At 42.9% G+C, this 16,123-nt stretch overlaps 2 protein-coding genes across 24 annotated transcripts in view; both read right to left on the bottom strand.

Moving 5' to 3' along the window:
• Nucleotides 1-16,123, bottom strand: part of BAZ2B (bromodomain adjacent to zinc finger domain 2B) — a 240,185-nt gene that overhangs the window by 219,860 nt on the left and 4,202 nt on the right. The gene's annotated exons all lie outside the window — the stretch shown is intronic.
• LOC137525027 (uncharacterized) overlaps nt 4,764-16,123 on the bottom strand; it is a 301,925-nt gene continuing 290,565 nt past the window's right edge. For all 3 annotated transcript variants that reach the window (XM_068245704.1, XM_068245703.1, XM_068245705.1), the window contains one exon: nt 4,764-4,977. In XM_068245704.1, coding sequence (XP_068101805.1) covers nt 4,849-4,977 — 129 coding nt within the window. In that variant the 3' untranslated portion in view covers nt 4,764-4,848. The remainder of the gene's footprint in view (nt 4,978-16,123) is intronic.

The following is a 16,123-nucleotide window of genomic DNA, read 5'->3' as shown; positions in this document are numbered from 1 at the left end:
TTTTGCTGCCTGAAGCAAACTTTTGAGGATGCGCCCCTCGAATTGGATTTGGATGACCCCCGATTGCACAGCGCCCGACAATTTACTGCTTCATTTAATGTTCTCAGTCAGCAAGAGAGCATACGGAACAATAAGAGACATAACACTGTGCAGCTCAACACAATAATACACTGTCTGGCTGGCTGGCTGGCTGCAAGTCTGCGGTGAACAAACTTCTCACCCTCAGCCAGCCGGCTGTCCTCCATTCCTCCTTGGTCAGGATAGCAGTGCCACCTCCTCCCTTCCGCTGTGCTAGTCAAATGTAACACTCCTGCCTTTTCCCTCTTCCCTCTCTGTCAGACTCCTCACACAGCACAACAAGCTGCTTTTCCCCAATGATGACCTCTTCACCTCGCTCTTCTCTCGCTTCTCCTCCTACTCTGACTGCATGCTGTTTGTATAAACACAGTACAAACATGCTGCCCCTGTAATTTCTGCACCTGATGCAAATGTTTTACCTTGCTTCATGAGAGAACTGGCCATGGCCGCGTTCTCCATCTGTGTAATCTGGTCCCCTCCGTTCTCCAACTATCAGCCCCGGTAGTCGGGGACTACTGAGCATGCGCGGTCCTGGCCGTGTGCCTGTAACCGAGAGCCTTCTGTGCCTGTGCCGTCAGTTAAGGCTTGTAACTGCGCAGGCTGGCTCAGTCAGGGACTCTATCTGGTCTGCCTGCAGTGGAACGGATAGAATTGGGCGGACACTGAGGGAGCCTATGGACAACAGGGAGCAGGAGGAACCCCCAGATAAGTATGAAACCTTGTGATTGAAACATCTCATCTACACTTTAAAGTACATCTAAACCGAGAGGGATATAGAGGCTGCCATATTCATTTCCTTGTATACCATACTAGTTGCCTGGCAGCCCTGCTGATCTTTTTGGCTGCAGTAGTGTCTGAATCACACACCTGAAACAAGCATGTGGTTAATCGAGTCAGTCTTCAGGCAAAACACCTGATCTGCATGCTTGTTCAGGGTCTATGGCTAAATGTATTAGAGGCAGATGATCAGGGGAACAGCCAGGCAATGTGCATTGTTTAAAAGGATATAATATGTCAGCCTTGATATGTCTCTTAGTTCAGGTGTCCTTTAAGTGCAAGTGTCTGGTGGTCACATGCTAGAGAAACACATAGATATTCAGTGGAAACTGAAGCAGATGGATCTGTCATGGAGGTATTTTGGCAATGGAGCTGCCTCTGGCTGTGGACATTCTGGTTATCTGAATGAGGCTTCCAAATACAACTGAGCCAAAACTACAACCGAAATGCCACAACGGATCTGTCTACTGGAGGCCAAGACATTTTCACCCACCCACCATCTTTGTGAACCTAAGGGACTAAATACTGCTCTGGTGCCCCCTATTTATCTACACTGAGGACTGGACACTTTTTGTCTTCTAAAAGATGTATCATCTCTCTGTTGGGTTTGGCTACGAGTAAAGAGTCTCTTTTACTGCATTGGGTCGTTCTAGAATTCTTAGCATGAGTGTAGAGTGTGTGTTTGCTTATCATGCAGAACTTAGAACTCCTCAGGACTTGGCAGCTCCTCCTGAAAAACTTCTCAAGCTCTCCTACATGTTAAAAGACAATGCACAGCTTCTGTCAGGAAAATTAAACAATAACCATCTGCATAATGAGTCAATTAGCTATGTTTGTTGGCTGCAGTAAGTGCATTACCTATATTTCCCTTACCTGGACCAAGCATGCGGCCTTAGGCAGTGTAGAGCTCCCAGCCAATGTACCAGTTTAAAACAATCTGATGCTTGATAAGTATTAGGCCCCCTGCACACTGCAAGTACGATTTGCAATTCCGATTAGTGTTTCCGATTTGCATTCCGATTTTCCCTAGATGCTTACAAAATAATAAGAAAAGCGCAGAAAAAACCCGCAGCATGCAGTACCGATTAAAAATCGCAAATCAGAATCGCATGTAAAATTCCAACAAAATCGCAAATCGGAATCAGAATTGCATGTAGTGTGCAAGAGGCCTTAAAGAGACACTGAAGCGAAAAAAAAATTATGATATTATAATTTGTATGTGTAGTACAGCTAAGAAATAAAACATTAAGATCAGATACATCAGTCTAATTGTTTCCAGTACAGGAAGAGTTAAGAAACTCCAGTTGTTATCTCTATGCAAAAAATCAATTAAAGAGACTCCGTAACAAAAGTTGCATCCTGTTTTTTATCATCCTACAAGTTCCAAAAGCTATTCTAATGTGTTCTGGCTTACTGCAGCACGTTCTACTATCACCATCTCTGTAATAAATCAACTTATCTCTCTCTTGTCAGACTTGTCAGCCTGTGTCTGGAAGGCTGTCAAGTTCTTCAGTGTTGTGGTTCTGTGATGCATCTCCCCCCTCCAGGCCCCTCTCTGCACTATTTAGATTAGGGCAGCTTCTCTATTCTCTCTTATCTTTTACAAGCTGGATAAATCCTCCTCTGAGCTGGCTGGGCTTTCACATACTGAGGAATTACATACAGGCAGAGCTGTCTGCACTCTGCAGGAAGAAACAGCCTGACACTTCAGTGGAAGATAGCTGCAGGGGGAAAGAAACACACAAATGATCTCTTGAGATTCAAAAGGAAGGGTGTATACAGCCTGATTGTGTATGGATGTATTTTCTATGTGTGGACATACTGTACATCAACCTACTTCCTGTTTTGGTGGCCATTTTGTTTGTTTATAAACAAACTTTTTAAAACTGTTTTTAACCACTTTTAATGCGGCGAGGAGCGGCGAAATTGTGACAGAGGGTAATAGGAGATGTCCCCTAACGCACTGATATGTTTACTTTTGTGCGATTTTAACAATACAGATTCTCTTTAAGCTCTACGACTTTCAAAGTCGTGGAGAGGGCTGTTTTCTGACTTTTATTATCTGAACTGTTAGTGAACAATTTTCTTTTTCTCTGCCAGAGGAGAGGTCATAAGTTCACAGACTGCTCTGAAAGAATCATTTTGAATGCTGAGTGTTGTGTAATCTGCACATATTAGAGAATGATGCAATGTTAGAAAACACACTATATACCTGAAAATAAAAATATGTGAATATTTTCTTTGCTGATAATCTTCTAGTTATTATTCATAGTACACAACCAATTCGATATATCATATATTTTTTTCGCTTCAGTGTCTCTTTAAAGTGGCCATACATCAGGTGACTTGGCGGCCGATCGACCATCCAATTTGATAATTTTGCATCAACTCGAAATGATTTGCATCTTAATGAATATCCCTAGTATCCAGCTCCGATACAGACAAATCTTAAACCGCTGAATTGATTTGTTCTATGCAATTATCAGTGGGAGATACACTACAGTCCAACTCCAGAGAAAGTGTAATTTAGAGCTCTGGGGCCTTATTCAATTCACTTTTTCTCTTAATGCATCAAGACTAAAGATTTTTTTTTTTGTGCTTCATCCTCTATCTAGATTTTGTATTGAGCCAATCACTTAAAGCGGAACTGTAACCAAGGATCTAACTTTATCCCAATCAGTAGCTGATTTCACAAGAAACCTTTACCTTTTTTCGAAAAGATCATCAGGAGTGTCTGTATGGTTGATATTGTGGTGAAACCCCCCCCCCCACAGTGTAATGTCAGCACCTAGGTCTCGACATTTTGTTATCAGTGAACCTTGTTGCATTGTTGGAAATAAAAGTTTCCAACTGCCAAGCAACCAGCATCTCCCTCTGTGCATATGCATATTTATAAAAAGAACAACCTTTTAGCCTATCGCATTGTTGGTAGGTGTGGTTATAGATTATGGCAGTTAGTGCTGTTTTTTTCCATGTCTGCCAGTAGTAAAGATGATGACATGCAGGCTCATTGTGCATCAAACAATATGAACAAATGACATGGCGAATATCTGTCATTTCTTGATCTCTTTTCTATTTTTTAACTTCTCAATTTGCTTTCGATTTATTTTTCCCCTTTTTGCTAAAGTTCCTCTTAAATCTATAAAAAAAATGAAATTGTAAAACAAAGTCAGGAAGGCAGCTGTCATAAGCAGCCAGCGTAGTAGATTGGTCTTCCAGTTGTGATACTGATCCTTGGAATATGGTATAGAGCCTTATGGCTGCATGGCATACTAACCGCTGTAACTCGACACTCTATCTCACGTTTCTGGTTATTGAATATCATCTCCCCTACATGATGTATGAAGTCCACAACACCCGACACAGCAAACGCTGCAGAATGTAATAAATGACAAAGAGCAGAACGGGGTCACCGACGTGACCCCAGGAGACACGGCGCAGCTCCAAAACACTGCAGGCCCCACGCAAGAAAAAATCCTGAGGTTGCTTTATTAAATTAAAAGCTGAACAGCAAAGTGGGGAGATTAAATATGGAGTAATTATAAGTGTACGCAACATAGAAACGTGAGATAAAATAAATTGGCAGCTATGAACCATTAAAATTCACTGAAACCACTAATTAGAGGAAAACATTTAGGTGAAGGTTAGAGAAATGAAATCAAGAGAAGCGGTTTTTTATTCTTTCTCCTATGAAAATAATTATAGAGCTATTTTCAGTCCAAAAACGTTCGGAAACAAACGCTCTGTGAAATATCAGTTTCATAGCTGGCAATAAAAAATAAGATTAAAACAATTCTGCAGGAAAAAAATACATCACTCAGAGCAAATAAATTAGAGGAGACAAGAAAAAAAATACAATCAATAACATGTGTGATGATTGATTTATTAAAGAGAAAAAGAATGGTAGAAGTGGAGAGGAAGGGAGAGGGGGGAGGGAAGGGGAAAGAAGGGGAGGAAAGGGAAAGGAAGGGAAGGGGAGGATCCTGGACATCACTAAAGGGCTATGTTGAATGAAAATTCCAAAGCTAAATTATACATTGCTGTCATTCTAAAATTACACTTGTCAATGCTCTGACCCTCTCCATGTGCTCCACTGGAACAGCTGCCTTGCATCACTGTCAGCTGTTAATGAGATGGGAGTGATTACTTTGAGCTGCTGTGTCACTTGGCTATGAAAACACACTGCTTAGCAGAAAATTAAAAAAAACCCTCTTCATTCACGTGTACTGCAGCATCTTCAGGTAAAATCTGGTGGCTGAAATTTGGCACCTGAACAAAGAGGGATATGAAGGCTGCCATATACTGTATATATATATATATATATATATATCCTTTTAAATAATAAATGTTGCCTGGCAGTCCTGCTGATCTCTTTGGCTGCAGTAGTGTCTGGCTCACACACCAGAAACAAGCATTTAGCTAATCTAGTCAGACTAAAGTCATAAACATCTGATATAAGTGGCTATAGGTAGCATTGGAGATACACTGCCTCATCCACTAACCCCTGTGTTTCCTTCCCAATTGTTTCCACCCACTACCCTCTAGATTGTAAGCTTGCAAGGACATGGACCTCCCCCTATTGTTTCTTATTTTGCTGTAATACAGTATGCTATATGAACTGTCCCCGTTTTAGAGATATTTCAAACCACATATTAACTTTGAATGCATTTGTACTTGTATTGATGAATGTTATGATCGTACAGTGTCTAGAACTTCTCATGTATATATGTTCCCCAATATTTGTTTTTGTACTTTGTACAGCACTATGGAAGATGTTGGCGCTATATAAAAAATAATAATAATTGGTTCAGGGGATAAAGTATTAGAGGCAGAGGATCAGCAGGACAGCCGGGCAATGTTCATTGTGTAAAAGGAAATACATATGGCAGTCTCTATCTCCCTATCAGTTCAGGTGTCCTTTAAAATCTGATTGAAAACATGTTTCCCACTAGTCTGCAGATGGCAGGACATCTGTAGGTTGGTGATCTATCATCTGTGGACTGAAGTAACCTATCTATGACTTGCTATATTTATAGATCATGGTAACTTTAGAATTGTAACCCTAGAAGCATAAAAAGTGTGGAGAGAAGACTTTATGCCCACCTGATACCTGAGCTGTTCCCCCAAATTCTCAATGATCTAATAAATCCATCACAAGCTTCCCAATTAATTTGCTAAACAAACAGCAGGTATTATCTTCAGACAATTGATCATTTCTACTTACCATTACTGTTCTTTTATCATCTAATCCCCATAAGCCTTTGGCTACTGCAGTAACTGGCTGCGGCTGTACTATTCATATAATATGTCCTCTGCATCCCATTCATTCTTCTCACAGCAGCCCTAGGAAGGCAGCAGTAGTAGCTTTAATACAACCTCACAGTACTGCTGTTGTCAGAAGTGCTGGGGCGAGGTGATCATATTCACCAGAGGTCAGTACACCTGCTAATACAAGAGCCTGCTAATACGGCAGCCAGAGGCACACTAACGGGAGAGGGACAACAGTGCTAAGGACCAGCACTGCAACGGATCTGGTAACTGTGAGGTTGCGACCATACTTGCATCCACAGAAATTGACAGCGGTTTTCACATACCGCATTTTTTGGCATATAAGACGCACTTTTTCTCTCTGAAAAATGGGAAGAAAAACTTACAAACGCCCACCGATACGAATCACCGACCCGCCGGAACTCCCTGCATTGTCCCCTGGTCTCCTCTGCTCCCCCATGTTCTCCTCCACTTCCCCTGAATAAATGAAAGCAGTGGCAGCACATCTGACCTAATCCATCAGAGCCCGCAGCGATCAGAGACCTCTCGTATCAGGGACTGCTGATGATCAGCAGAAGCCATCACTAGGGGAGCAGTGAGGGAGAGGTTCCTGATCACAGCGGGCTCAGATGGATTAGGTGAGCTGTGCTTCCACTGCTTTCATTTATTCATACTAGGGCGAAATGGGATAATTTGCATATTTAGTGGTAGTGCATTGTGGGTAACTACAAATGTTCACTTATAACTGAATTATTGCAAATTTCCTTCTGTTTTAAGAAGGCAATTACACCAAGCTTTGCTTTTTTAGTAGGAGGTCTTTTTGGTCCCTTTTATCCACCTATACATTCCGAGTGGTTTGGGTCACCCTGAGCTGCTTGGTTACTCTGTTGTACTCGTCCAAGCCCTATTTCATACAGCCTTATCAATCCCTGCCATGTACTGATGAGGACCAAAAGTCCGAAACAGGCTGTCTACATGTGGGTTTGATATGGCTGTGTAAAACTAAAAGCTATAAGCTTGCTATACACCAGCGGTTCTGGATGCTTGCTTGACTTACAAGGGCGAAAAGGGATAATTTGCATATTTAGTGGTAGTGCATTGTGGGTAACTACAAATGTTCACTTATAACTGAATTATTGCAAATGTCCTTCTGTTTTAAGAAGGCAATTACACCAAGCTTTGCTTTTTTAGTAGGAGGGCTTTTTGGTTCCTTTTATCCCCCTATACATTCCTAGTAGTTTGGGTCACCCTCAGCTGCTTGGTTACTCTGTTCATTTATTCAGGGAGAGTGGAGGACGACACAGGGGGAATGGAGGAGAGATTGGGGGCAGAAGGGGACACATGGGGGCACAGGCGGACACATGAGGTACACAATAATTGGGGGTGGGGGGAACTTCTATGAGACGCTCTTGGACCAGGAACGCACCAGGTTTGGTTGTTTTTTTTCCCATGGTTTTGCCCTCTAAACCTAGGTGTGTCTTATAGTCCAGAGCATCTTCTATATCCCAAAAATATGGTATATTTTGTCCGTTTTGATGCTTGCTTTACCCATCATTGACCTCTTGCACTTGCTGGCAGTCTGTGATGACGACACCCTATTTGCGACTTTATGCAGTGGGGACTCAGTATTGTAAATGCGAATGAATTGCAGTACAAAAATTGCAGATTTCTGAACTCTTTGCGTTTTGTACCTTTCTTTTTCCTTTGTACAAATGTTTACTAAAAAAAGTAAAACAAATAAGGTGATTGAAGATCAGGGGTATGTAACGCCAGTTCCCCAAGGATGATATCCTCACATATTTTTAGTATTCCTTTAGTTAGCAGACAAGTGTGAATGTCCTGAATTGTTGAGTGTAATTTGCTTTCTTAAAGAGACTCCGTAACAAAAATTGCATCCTGTTTTTTATCATCCTACAAGTTCCAAAAGCTATTCTAATGTGTTCTGGCTTACTGCAGCACGTTTTACTATCACCATCTCTGTAATAAATCAACTTATCTCTCTCTTGTCAGACTTGTCAGCCTGTGTCTGGAAGGCTGCCAAGTTCTTCAGTGTTGTGGTTCTGTGATGCATCTCCCCCCTCCAGCCCCCTCTCTGCACACTGCCTGTGTATTATTTAGATTAGGGCAGCTTCTCTCTTCTCGCTTATCTTATACAAGCTGGATAAATCCTCCTCTGAGCTGGCTGGGCTTTCACATACTGAGGAATTACATACAGGCAGAGCTGTCTGCACTCTGCAGGAAGAAACAGCCTGACACTTCAGTGGAAGATAGCTGCAGGGGGAAAGAAACACACAAATGATCTCTTGATATTCAAAAGGAAGGGTGTATACAGCCTGCTTGTGTATGATTGTATTTTCTATGTGTAGACATACTGTACATCAATCTACTTCCTGTTTTGGTGGCCATTTTGTTTGTTTATAAACAAACTTTTAAAAACTGTTTTTAACCACTTTTAATGCGGCGAGGAGCGGCGAAATTGTGACAGAGGGTAATAGGAGATGTCCCCTAACGCACTGGTATGTTTACTTTTGTGCGATTTTAACAATACAGATTCTCTTTAAGGTGGCCATACACTGGTCGATTTGCCATCAGATTCGACCAACAGAATCTGATCAGAGAGGGATCGTATGGCTGCCTTTACTCGAATCTGCTGTATATCGGCGGGAAAATCGTTAGGTGTATGGGCCCCTTTAGTTACAGAGTACCCAGCAAGCTCATGGTGAACCAGAATGCCTAGAAGTGTGGAAGGGGGACCAAAATAACCTCTTAACAAAATGCTACAGTAAACAAAAGTTTGCCTTCTGAAAAAACAGATAATATTTGCAGTAATTCAGGTTGGAGCGAGCTCTGAGATGTCTTCCAGTGCATCACTGCTGAATATGCAAATCATCCATTGTTGTCTCGGTAAGCTAACCACACCTCCAGATCCACTGGAATGCAATGATGTGTCAGCTTGTTAACAATCAACCTTCCTAGTGGTTCTGAGTCACCATGAGCTATCTGGGTATTCTGTTTTGCAGTTATATGGTTCTGTCCCTAACAAAAAAATAAATCAGAAAAACAGAGGCGCCAATAGAGTAAAATATGATTCCAATTAAAACCAATTAAAATGAGGGTGGCAATGGTGGTCTTGCCTACCCTATAAAAACAAAGGACCACTTTGTGTGGTTGACAATATACATTTAATAAATTTTTAGTACTCCAAATAACAATCAGTTTGCAACGCGTTTCACGGGACACAAGCCCGCTTCCTCAGGCAAAACACATACAGGCAGGAGCAACCAAGCAGTAGTCCGTACTGGCGTGGCGCCACGCCAGTACGGACTACTGCTCCTGCCTGTATGTGTTTTGCCTGAGGAAGCGGGCTTGTGTCCCGTGAAACGCGTTGCAAACTGATTGTTATTTGGAGTACTAAAAATTTATTAAATGTATATTGTCAACCACACAAAGTGGTCCTTTGTTTTTATAGGGTAGGCAAGACCACCATTGCCACCCTCATTTTAATTGGTTTTAATTGGAATCATATTTTACTCTATTGGCGCCTCTGTTTTTCTGATTACGCGATATCCACCTGGTGGATGGGTGTGGACACCCTTTCTTCTTCTACACAGAGAGCGACTTTTTAGCCTGAGCGGGGACAGGCCTAATCTCCCCGTCTGTGATACAAGTGGTTGCCTGACCCGGCAACCCATACTTGTGAGTATAATTTTATCATTCATTTCTCACGTCAACCTAACCAACAATAATACACTATTGGGGCCTCTCGATTTCTCCTTTTCCTTTTTCTCTTCAAAAAAATAAATGCATATTACCCTCAATTCTTCCTACCAATACCACAGCTGACATTAGGACATGAAATCTTATGGTTATAAACAATCAGAGGTGGCTATTCAAATGACAAAGGCCAGTGGGGGCTGTCGTGTGTCCATCTTTCTTTCTTTTGTGTCGCTGGTGCAGGAAGTTAGGATAAATCTACGCAACAGGAACAGACAAAACCTGCAAAGGTTATTCTTAAAAACTAACTCCAAAAGGACAGCCCCCATAACATGCTAAAAATCAACTTTTATTTAGTCTGTGGAAAAGTGATTGGACCAGCAACAAATAAAACTGTGAACATGCCCGTTTCTAGGGGCGTGCCAGGCGTGCAACTGCACTGAGCGCTGTGAGGGACGTGGGCGCAGTCAGGGCTGGATATAAAAAAAAAGAAAAAAAGTTCCGATATGGGCGTGGCCTAGGTTTATTGTGGGCGTGGCCTAGGGCGACAGACAATCAGCGCAATACGGGCAGCTGGCTAGCACTTACCAACGATAGTGCTATTTCTGATACCAGCCCTACAGGAGCTGCACCCCCAGGTCCTTCTAGCCTCTGTCCCCAGGCAGACTTGACAGGACTGCAGTGCACAGTGTAACTCCTGTCACTAGAGAGCAATCTGCATAGTCTGCCACTATCAGCAGCGGCAGCCATGTTTTTGTAGCCCCATTTTGTATGCATTGTCTATTATGGCAAGGAGACCACAGCCTCTTTGCACTGAGGACACTTTGTGGGAGGCTGTCTTGCTCTGACAGCCTCCATCACACAGTCATGTGACTCGCCTCCCCTCCTCCCCCGGGCTTTCTGAATCTTCAGCAGCCAGCATGTGTTCCCTTCAGCTGGAAGAGAGACCTGTGTGCAGCCTGCCTTCCAGCATACACACAGCAACAGCCAAAAAGCCTCCATTATCCTGTCTGAGTAAGTGTGCTGAGGGGGGAGAAGTCTGGAGGAATGTGTGTCTTACTGTATTGTTTATATATATATATATATTGCTGAGTGTAGTGCTGTATTGTGTGTTTGTGTAGGTTTATGCAATAGTGTGTGTCTGTCTGTCTGTCTGTCTGTGTGTGTGTCTCGTATTATTCTAAAACGTTATAGTGTCATCTTCACCTTTCCTATGTTTAGCATTGTAAAGGTGAACATTTACAGTACTATCCTGCAGCCGATTTAATTGTTTCTGATTGCTTCGGTAATGGATTGTTCGTGTCTGTTAACTGCTGAATTCCCACTAACCAAATCAATTAGATCAGTGGTATTGATCTTTTTTTGGAATCAATCCCATTAATCTGATCTAATTAGTTAGCAGGAATTTGTGAGTTAATAGGCATGACCGATTGCTTCCAATCGATTACCAAGGTGATCAGGAACGATTGATTCGCTCTGGAATTGTACCAGTAATGGATACGTTTAGACTTGGCACTCTCTGTGCCCTGACTTCCCAGCTATCCACCTATACCTAGCTAACCTATACTGGCGGCACCTATACCTAGCTAACCTATAACGGCGGCACCTATACCTAGCTAACCTATACCGGCGGCACCTATACCTAGCTAACCTATACCGGCGGCACCTATACCTAGCTAACCTATACTGGCGGCACCTATACCTAGCTAACCTATACTGGCGGCACCTATACCTAGCTAACCTATACTGGCGGCACCTATACCTAGCTAACCTATACTGGCGGCACTTATACCTAGCTAACCTATACTGGCGGCACCTATACCTAGCTAGCCTATACTGGCGGCACCTATACCTAGCTAACCTATATTGGTGGCACCTATACCTAGTTAACCTATACTGGTGGTACCTATACCTAGCTAACCTATACTGGCGGCACCTATACCTAGCTAACCTATACTGGCGGCACCTATACCTTAGCTAACCTATATTGGCGGCACCTATACCTAGTTAACCTATACTGGTGGTACCTATACCTAGCTAACCTATACTTGTGGCACCTATACTTAGCTAACTTACACTAGTGGCTGGATAGTATACTGGTTAAGGGCACTGCCTTTAACATGGGAGACCAGGGTTTGATTCCTGGGTAGGGTCAGTACCTATTCAGTAAGGAAAGACTCCCTAAGGGCCTTTTTCCACTACCCTGTGACTTGCGATTTGATTCTGATCGCAAATCGCAAGGTACATTAAACTAATGGAAACTGCAGCAGCAATTTCCATTAGTGCGATCCGATTGCGATGCGATTTTGGTCAAAACGCAATCGTCGTCCTGCCATGTTTTGGATGCGATTGAGCTTTACTATGAGTATAGTAGCTCAATTGCAATCGTAATCGCATGGTGGAAATCGAATCGCGATTGCAATCGCATTTCATAGTGGAAAAGAGCCCTAACACTGCAGGGTGGCCTCTTGAGCGTGTCCCAGTGGCTGCAGCTCTTGAGTCTGACAGGAGAAATGTTTGCTATTATTATTATGTTATTATCTATACTGGTGACACCTATGCCTGGCTACCAATACTGGGGCACCCATACCTGACTACCTATACTTGGTCTGTAGTATGGATTTGCAAGTCGGGGGGGGCGCAATTTTTACACCCTCGCCCTGGGTGAGCTTTAGCCTAGAAAGCTATTGTGATGAGCAGATCGGCACTATAACTATGGTAGTGGTGCCTAAGCAGTGTGGATACACAGTACTGTTACACGGGGAAATGGGGTATCAACACAGGTGTGCTAAGACATAGACAGGTGTCCTAAGACGTAGAAAACACCCCTACACACAGACGCAGCATGTTTCGCCCATTTGGGCTTCATCAGGGGTACACACATATACAGTGAAAAGGGTGTCAGACAAATACATAATATCCGCACATTAAAATAACTACTGTCATCAAAAGCTCATGTCAGAGCTGATTCTAATTCTTACCCATATCAACCAAAACTTTAAACGGGAACTGTCGCAAAAATCTTAAAATTTAAAACACATACAAATAAGAAGTACATTTCTTCCAGAGTAAAATAGGCGAAAATGGCTTTCCTCCTATGTTGCTGTCACTTACAGTAGGTAGTAGGAATCTGACATTACCGACAGGTTTTGGGTTAGTTCATCTCTTCATGGGGGATTCTTAGCAAGGCTTTTATTCTTTATAAAGACATTCCCCTGAAAAAGATTTATACAAAGATGCTGGCCAGCCTCCCTGCTCGCTGCACACTTTTTTGGCAGTTGGATGGAGCAACTGCCATTCACTAAGTGCTTTTAAAAATAAAGAAAACCCTGAGAACCCCCCATGAGAAGATAGGCTAGTCCAAAATCTGTCAGTAATGTCAGATTTCTACTACTTACTGGAAGTGACAGCAACATAGGAGAAAAGTAATGTATTGCTCATTTTACTCTGGAAGAAACGTATTACTTATTTGTATATGTTTACATGTATTTTACATTTTTAGATTTTCGCGACAGAGGTCCTTTAAAAGAATATGTTTCAGCTAGAGTTTCCTTCTACAGCTGAACAGAATAACCTGAAGTCTTGTTCAGGTTAAATTCATAAACAGATGGCGACACAGAAGCAATGCGAGAGCCCTGACAACACCAGACAGACATGCCTAATGGGCAACATGTAATATCCTGAATGCTACAGAAAATGTTACAGAGGTAGAAGGGGGGGGGGGGGGGGGGGGAAGGGATGGCTGTATTATATTTTGTTGTTGTTCTAGTTCTTTGTGCCTTGGTTAGCGTGTGTCACTGTCACTACTAGTCTCCATAAAAGTGTGCTGGGCTGTGACTAACAGAAGGAACATGAGAACAAAACACTGAGTACACTTATTCACAAGCAGCGGGTTGGGACAGATCTGTGTGTCATGTTACCACACAGGATTTCTCCAAACAATGCAAAAGAAAAAGTCAGATGAGACGCTGAAGACACGCAGTGAGGAGAGTCCATGAACTATGTCCAAAGGACAGGAAACTTACACAGTAAATATACTCAATCACCCCCTAATCAATAATGCAATTATTAGTCACTGCTGATTTTGCCCTCCCAATAAAGAATAAAGTTACTCATGAATAGCAGGACTCATGGAAAAACATGTGATCCCTTTCAGCAGGTGATAGAGATATAAAGCTCTGATTTGTGTCCACTTCCTGCTATACAGGAAACAGAAGGGGCACATGATCCTGAACAGCAAAAAATAGAGGCTGAAAGGTTTACTTAAGTATAAACAAATAAAAAAAGAAAGAAAGAAAGAAAGAAAGAGCAGTGTAACTTACCTGGGGCTTCTTGCAGCCCATCCTGTGCCTGCGCCATCCTTCCACGACTCTCTAGCCAGCAGTGGTGACTCCCTTAAAGCTGGCCGGCAGTGGCCAGTCACAGGCCACTGCGCATACGCGACAACCGATCACGCTCCTGTTTTTCTGAAGCGTTCTACGCATGCGTAGTAGTCATTTTCCCGTACTGAGCATGCGCAGAACGCCGCTTCGTGCGGAGATGCAACCACAGCTGGTTGGATGGTCGTGGAAGGATGACACAGGGCACAGAATGACTGCAGGGGACTGCAAAAAGCCCCGGGTAAGTTAAAAATGTTCAATTTTTTTACTTAAGATTTCCTTTAAAATCTTAAGGGGGAAAGGGGTCTGGAAGAAGCACAAGGTAAGTAAAATAGAACTTGTTACACAGTGACAGGTTTACTTTAATGCTGCACTTTTGATTGTAACCTCCCCATTGAAATAAAGCCTAATGACTTGCAGTGCCGAGAGCATTCCTTCATCTCTACCAGTATACATACATTTAGCATCTTTACTCCCTGAGCACCCCAGCTGCCTTCCCCACACTGGGTACCTTTGTTATGCGGCTTGCCCTATTCATGGGAGAGGTCTGGAGGGCCCACATTCTCCCTCTCTCCTGTTTTTCCATGGAGTTCTGTGACTTAAATGACAGTTGCTAAATCCCAGGGAATAAAAGACCTCAGTACAAAGTAGCACAGGGGACGGTGATAAAAACAAGTACAAACTGGAAGACTGTAGCTAACATGCAACAAAAAATGTTTCATTTTGTTGCTATCACAGGAAGTAACAAGGTGACACAGGAAGGAATTTCTCACTGGTGGGAAGACAGGACAGTAATAACAATCCAGGTGGTTTTTTTCCTTTATCCAACTACAAAACTCTGTTTTCCTGGAACTGGGATTTAAATGGACATTCTCATTCTACTGAGAGAAAACACTGTGGGAGGCGCCCTAATGCATATATGGTCTAAAATACGAGTATAAAATAGTAGTAGATACATTATACCTCCTTTAGGGAACAAACCACATGAGGTGGATTTCATAAATATTGATGCACATAAGACAACACGTTTCATGGGTACTGCCCCGCTTCCTCAGGTCAATGTAAAGAGCCTAAGTCTAAGAACAGTTTAAAACCAAAAACTGACACTTACCTGGGGCTTCTATCGGCTCCCTGCAGCTGTCCTGTCTCGCGCTGTCCTCTACGATCCTCCGTTCCCCGCTGCTGGTCACGGGCCAATTACTCGTCTAAGTAGATGAATGCAACTGCGCCTGCATGGTCGCACGCATCCTAGCTCCCGCTCGCGTCTTCAGGAGCTTACTGCGCAGGCGCAGTACGAAGTTTTCTCGTGCTGCGTCTGCACAGTAAGCTCCCGGAGATGCGAGCGGGAGCTAGGACGCTAGTTAGGACAGTGACTGGCGACGGGGAACGGAGGATCGTAGAGGACGGCACAAAACAGGACAGCTGCAGGGGGGCAGTAGAAGCCCCAGGTAAGTTCAGTTTTTGGTTTTAAAAACTATCCACAGAACCCCTCTAAGCCCTCATTCTCATTGTACAGTATCTTTGTTATACTTTCACAGTTTTAGTCATGCTAGTATGTTTGTTGTAATATGGGACCCGGTTTCTTTCTCCCTATTAGTACTAGCTAAAGCAGCCAAGGCACCACCCTTCCCGGCTCTGCTGGAATTAATGGAGTTCTACACCTCATCCAGTGATATAGCACAGCTATAGTTACACCTTCCTCCAGAGCAAGGCTGGATGTAGAAAATGAAGGTGTTGTATGGTGATATTCATATTGTGATAGGTATATGGGATTACTTTTTTCCTTATAAAAACCAGTGGTTTATTTTAGTCTGTTTCAACTTTAAAGTACACCTGTCTCTAGAGAAAGATGGAAGTTGCAGTTAATCAGTAAGATTTTTCCAGGTTAGTGATTTCAAAAGTATTTG

This window comes from Hyperolius riggenbachi, chromosome 7 (genome assembly GCF_040937935.1).
Source record: "Hyperolius riggenbachi isolate aHypRig1 chromosome 7, aHypRig1.pri, whole genome shotgun sequence".
Taxonomy (NCBI): domain Eukaryota; kingdom Metazoa; phylum Chordata; class Amphibia; order Anura; family Hyperoliidae; genus Hyperolius; species Hyperolius riggenbachi.
The sequence above is the reverse complement of the archived record's forward strand: the minus strand, read 5'-3'. Positions and strand labels throughout refer to the sequence as shown.